This window comes from Rousettus aegyptiacus, unplaced genomic scaffold (assembly GCF_014176215.1).
Source record: "Rousettus aegyptiacus isolate mRouAeg1 unplaced genomic scaffold, mRouAeg1.p scaffold_m13_p_5, whole genome shotgun sequence".
NCBI lineage: Eukaryota > Metazoa > Chordata > Mammalia > Chiroptera > Pteropodidae > Rousettus > Rousettus aegyptiacus.
Genome location: NW_023416308.1, coordinates 113,128,366 through 113,133,874, shown reverse-complemented (window position 1 = coordinate 113,133,874; position 5,509 = coordinate 113,128,366). Strand labels below are relative to the sequence as shown.

Below are 5,509 nucleotides of genomic sequence, written 5' to 3'. Positions count from 1 at the left end.
TTTCCCTAAATTCAGCCTCCTACATTGTATGTCAAGAATCTTAGTATAGTCCTTCATATAGGAGATCTTTCTGTCATTTAAGTAATTTTTCAGACTAAGGATTGCTAACTTGATCTCTATGAAATAGATTAGCTCCTTTTTGTAGACTTTATTCCTGTAGGAAAAAAGTTTCAAAAAAAACCCCCAGAAAATCAGCATCTTGAAATTTCAGATTTTCAGCGCTTGAGAGATCCTTGGGGAGTGAGCCCCATTTCCTCAGCCCCGGCAGCAGTGGGAGGGGTTAATTGACTCACTCACAATGTCAAGTACAGGTAGTGGCAGCACCCCAAATATTAAAGAGTAAAGGAACCGTCTCATCAATAAAAATGAGTGCCGGTGAAAAGAAGAGCAGCTTTGGGCCGTGACCCTAGAGACAGAGTTAATAATATTTTTAGTTAATTCATGGGTTGATTTCTGTGCATCAGGCACTATACTAAGACCCTCTTATTCACATTCCATTTCGTTATCACAATAACCTTTTAAGGCAGGTTATTCCAGTTATGACAGCAGTTTTATAAGAAAGGCAATTGATATTTAAGATATTTAAAAGCTGTACATGGTTTTACTGTACCATGTGTATATGTTTAACTGTATGTGGATAAACTGTTCATGTTTGACTATACACAGATAAAGTGGCAGAGCCAGAATTTGAATCCAACTCTCTCATTTTAAGCACTGTATTTTCGTACAAGGCTTAGTCTGTTTGTGTGACGTTTGCTTGCAAGGAAAGGTCTCTTAAAGCAGGAGGCTGTCCACCAGTACGAGACGGAGTCTTCCTGGACTCGGATCAGGGAAAGCTCCAGGGAGACTGAGGAAGGAGACTGTCAGGAAGACTCTGGTGAGGGGTGCTTGGCCCCACTCCCCATCACCCCCAGAGAACAATTAGCACTTAGAAATATTTGGCTCTAATGAGCTGCTGGGCTTTTATTTTGGACCCAGGAGTGAGTGACAGGGCAGCCACGAGGAGAAAGAGTGTGGCAACCCCTGTCCATTCAAATAATAAACTCCCAAAGGCCATTCTGAAGACATGGTAATAAAGGAGCAGGGATTCCAAAAGTAGATATTACTGTTTGCATGCGGGCAAACTATAAAAAACTGACCCAGAAACCAGGCACAGAACAGTGGGAGATGCATGTGAACTGAGGTATGCAAATAATATATTTTTTTTTTTGGAGCAAAGCAAACAATAATTTCGTAGAGTGAGATTCTCAGGACACTTCTGCCTGAAGTAATTCAGTAAGTCCCAGCTCCTTCCCCTCCACCTCATTCATTCAAAAAATGACAGTTATAAGCTTACAGCCTATTCTACATTTTATCTGTAAAAGGGGCCGAGTAACTCTACCCACTTCCTGGGAGGATTAAATGAGTTAATAGAAATCAAGTCCTTAAGAACTGTGCCTGGTGCTCAAAAGCTCTAAGTAAGTGATTCTATCATATGTTATTATTATAATTACATAATATTATAATTAAGCATGCTTATAAACCAAACACTCTGCTAAGCTCTGAGGTGAAGCAGTGAAAAAAATCTATTTATTCAACAAATATTTACTGTGGCTGTGTCCCATACACTGTTCTAGGGACTCAGGACAGATCAATAAACAGAACAGACAAAACTCCTTGCCTGCCTTTGAGTGGTTTATGTCCTCTGTGGCAGGATTAATAGATTAATATCATAGTGAAGTGTAGTGTCGGCTCTTCTTGGTTTTGACTGCTCAGTCAGTGATGATTGTGGGAGATTTAAAATTTTTAGAAAACACAAAGCTAGAAGGAGTATTAATTTTATTTTAACAGCTTTATCGAGATATCTTTAACACATAGAAATTGTATATGGTTAAGGTATACAACTCGATGTTTTTATATACATGCATACATTATGAAAAAATCACCACAATAAAGCTAAATACCTTATCCATCACTTCTTTGGTGTTACCCTATGTGTGAGTGGTGTGTGTGTGTGTGTGTGTGTGTGTGTGTGTGTGTGTCTGCATGCACATGCATGTGCAGTGAGAAGACTTAAATTAAGATCTATCCTCTCAGGAAACAAGTATACAAAACAGTTAATATTAACTATTGTCACCGTGCTGTTCATTAGATCTCCAGAACTAATTCACTCTGAATAACTGAACCTCTGTATCTTTTGGCCAACATGTCTCCACCCCCCACTCCTACCCCCACCCCAGCCCCTGGAAACCACTATTCTACTCACAATTTCTATGAGTTGGACTTTTTAGATTCCACGTATAAGTGAGATGATGCAAAATTTGTCTTTCAGTGCCTGGCTTATTTCATTTAGCCGAACGTCCTCCAGGTTCATCAATGTTGTAAATGACAAGATTTCCTCCTTTTTTAAAAGGCTGAATAATATTCTATTATGTACTTCTCTATAGATACCTGTCTTATCTCACATTTTCTTCACCCATTCATCTGTCTATGGATGTTTAGGTCATTTTCATATCATCATGGCTATTGTGAATAATACTGCAATAAACATGGGTGTGCAGGTATCTCTCTGAAGTATTGATTTTGTTTCTTTTGGATACATACCCCAAAGTGGGATTGCTGGTTGTTTGGTAGGTCTATTGTTGATTTTTTTGAGAAACCTCCATACTGTTTTTCTGTAATGGCTGGACCAATTTATATTTCCACCAGCACTGTACCAGGATTCCTTTTTCTCTGCATCCTTGCTAGCACCTGTTATTTTTTTGTCTTTCTAGTCATAGTCATCCTGAAAGGTGAGGCAACCTCTCACTGTGGTTTTGATTTGCATTTTGATGATGGTTAGTGATGCTGAACACCTCAGGTTGAACAGTTTTTACTGTGATAAACAATAAACACAATCAGGTAGCTGCAATTGGTTGCAAACGTGCATGGGCAATCGATCAAGTTTTATAAGTTGACACGGTTCCTAGCAACTTTAATTTTGCCATCGAGTCTTCCCCAGGGCGCGGCTGCCTTTTTACATCTATTTACGTCTCCTCCTTTTGACCTGACATCAGTGCCAGCCTGACTTTCTTAATGCGAAAGGTGGATGAGCTTATCTCATGTGTTGAAAATAATAATCTGGTCTGGCTTGATGACATCAAAGTTGTCCCTTACCTGCCCTTAAATATTTAATGAATCCTCTCCAGCTTTTCTTGCTCAGGAAATACTGATGTCTGCTTGCTCCTGACCTCATGGCTTAGGCAATTTCAGTCAACTTTGGTGTTGCTTCCCCACTAAAAGGTTTGTTCAAAGCCCTTCTATCCCATAATGGTGCTGGTTGGCTTAGTCCGAATTTTGACCCTTGTATGCAGTAACTTGTATAAAAACTTATCATATAATTAGAAAAAATTTCTACTTCTAAGTATATACATATGTATATGTATATATATGACATATATGCATATATACTTTTTTTCTCTTAGTCCTATAACCTGAAAGAATGGATTATTTTTATTATGGGTTGAATTTCCTCTCTCAAGATGAAATATGTCAAATATTATAGCTTGTTGTCTTTAGCTCCTCTTCTGGATTCTTATACTAAAAATATGTAAAATATAACTTTACATATTAATAACTTTGTCATTAATCTGGATTTGTATTTTCCAAGTCAAAAAGTCTCACAAGTCCAAAGGAAACCCAAGTCCAAAGGAAACTTGAAACTCATTTGATTCAACCTTCCCATTTTTCAGTTGAGAAAATGAGGCTCCAAAGAGGCCAAGTGACTTTCCCACAGTCCCCAGAAAGTGGGGAACGGAGCTGCTGACAAGACTCCGATCGCTGCCCGTCAGTCACTCTCTACTCACTAGACCGATTCCTGGTTAAAAAGCTATGCAATATATGGCTTTTAAATAGTGCCAAGAGATTGTCATAGGCTGACTTTGCCTAGCAGGTGGCTGGGACGTTAGTTCACTTGGTGTGAAGCGTTCATATGATCTTCCAGGAAATACCACTCACATAATACCACACACAGTCGAATTGCTCATAGGATTGCTTCTTTCCTTTGTGGAAGAAGCAGGTCTATGGCTGGAGGAAGGAACAGCACAATTGTGACAAAATTTACCCTCCTGGGATTTTCAGATCATCCTCAGATGAAGATATTCCTCTTTGTGTTCTTTCTGGGGATTTACCTCCTGACGCTAGCCTGGAACCTGAGCCTCATTGCCCTCATCAGGATGGATTCCCACCTCCACACGCCCATGTACTTCTTCCTCAGTAACCTGTCCTTTCTAGATACCTGCTACGTGTCCTCCACAGCCCCCAAGATGCTCTGGGACAGCATCACAGGACAGAAAACCATTTCCTTTGTCGGCTGTGCCGCGCAGTACTTCGTCTTCTGTGGGATGGGGCTGACGGAATGCTTTCTCTTGGCCGCCATGGCATACGACCGGTATGCTGCGATCTGCAACCCGTTGCTCTACATGGCCGTCATGTCCCACACCCTTTGTGTAAAGATGGTGGCTGGGGCCTATGTGGGTGGGTTCCTTAGTTCTTTCATTGAAACATACTCTGTCTACCAGCATGATTTCTGTGGGCCCAACGTGATCAACCACTTCTTCTGTGACCTTCCTCCCGTCTTAGTTCTGTCATGCTCTGATACCTTCACCAGTCAGGTCGTGAACTTCATCGTGGGGGTAGTTGTTGGAATATTATCGATCCTAGTGATCCTCATTTCTTATAGTTACATCGTCGCTGCCGTCCTGAAGATCAGCTCAGCTAAAGGTAGGACCAAGGCCTTCAGCACCTGTGTCTCTCACCTGTCTGCTGTGACCCTCTTCTACGGTTCTGGTTTCTTCATGTATATGCGACCTAGTTCCAGCTACTCTCTAAACCAGGACAAGGTGGTGTCTGTGTTCTACGCTCTGCTGATCCCTATGGTGAATCCCATCATCTACAGTCTTAGGAACAAGGAGATTAAAAACGCCATGAGGAAAGCTGTGGGAAGGGATCGAATGCTTTGCCATGGGCGTTCATTTTTCTCACCCTGAGTTGATGTTTGCAGTGAGCTGTGAGCTGAGTCACTTGTGCAGACTTTAATGTGGTTTTGGACTAGTTGATCTACACAGTGATTTTTTCCCCCCGTTTTTCAATATTCCCTTAGCCAATTTGCCTATTGGTTATTGGTAAACAGTTTGGCCTTTCTTGGTTTCTAGAGCAAATAACATTGCATAGATTGAGATTATAAATCAGTTTAGCAGAAAACTTCACCATGACAAAGACTGAACAACCTGGAACATCAAAATAGAGTTTGTGTCTGTGGGAGGAAAACGTTGAAGAAATGTTAGTCCAGCATTTAGGATGGTGATTCTCAAGGTAGGATCGGACAATATGGCATGATAACCTGAGGCGGGAGATACTTTCTCCAAAAACAGTTGTCTTCTCCTCTCGCGAGGTTCTAACCTGCTTCCTTTAGGGTACATGAGCTGCACAAGACAGACACCCTCCCCTGTTTCAGGATCGTGGCTGTCGAGAACCATTGTGATTGATGGGG

At 41.1% G+C, this 5,509-nt stretch overlaps 1 protein-coding gene across 1 annotated transcript; it reads left to right on the top strand.

The window, feature by feature from the left end:
• Nucleotides 1–4,040: 4,040 nt before the first annotated feature.
• On the top strand, nucleotides 4,041–5,006 carry LOC107497319 (olfactory receptor 5A2). The gene has a single exon (XM_016118995.2). The coding sequence runs from the start codon at nucleotides 4,041–4,043 to the stop codon at nucleotides 5,004–5,006; it is 966 nt and encodes a 321-aa protein (XP_015974481.2).
• Nucleotides 5,007–5,509: the final 503 nt, after the last annotated feature.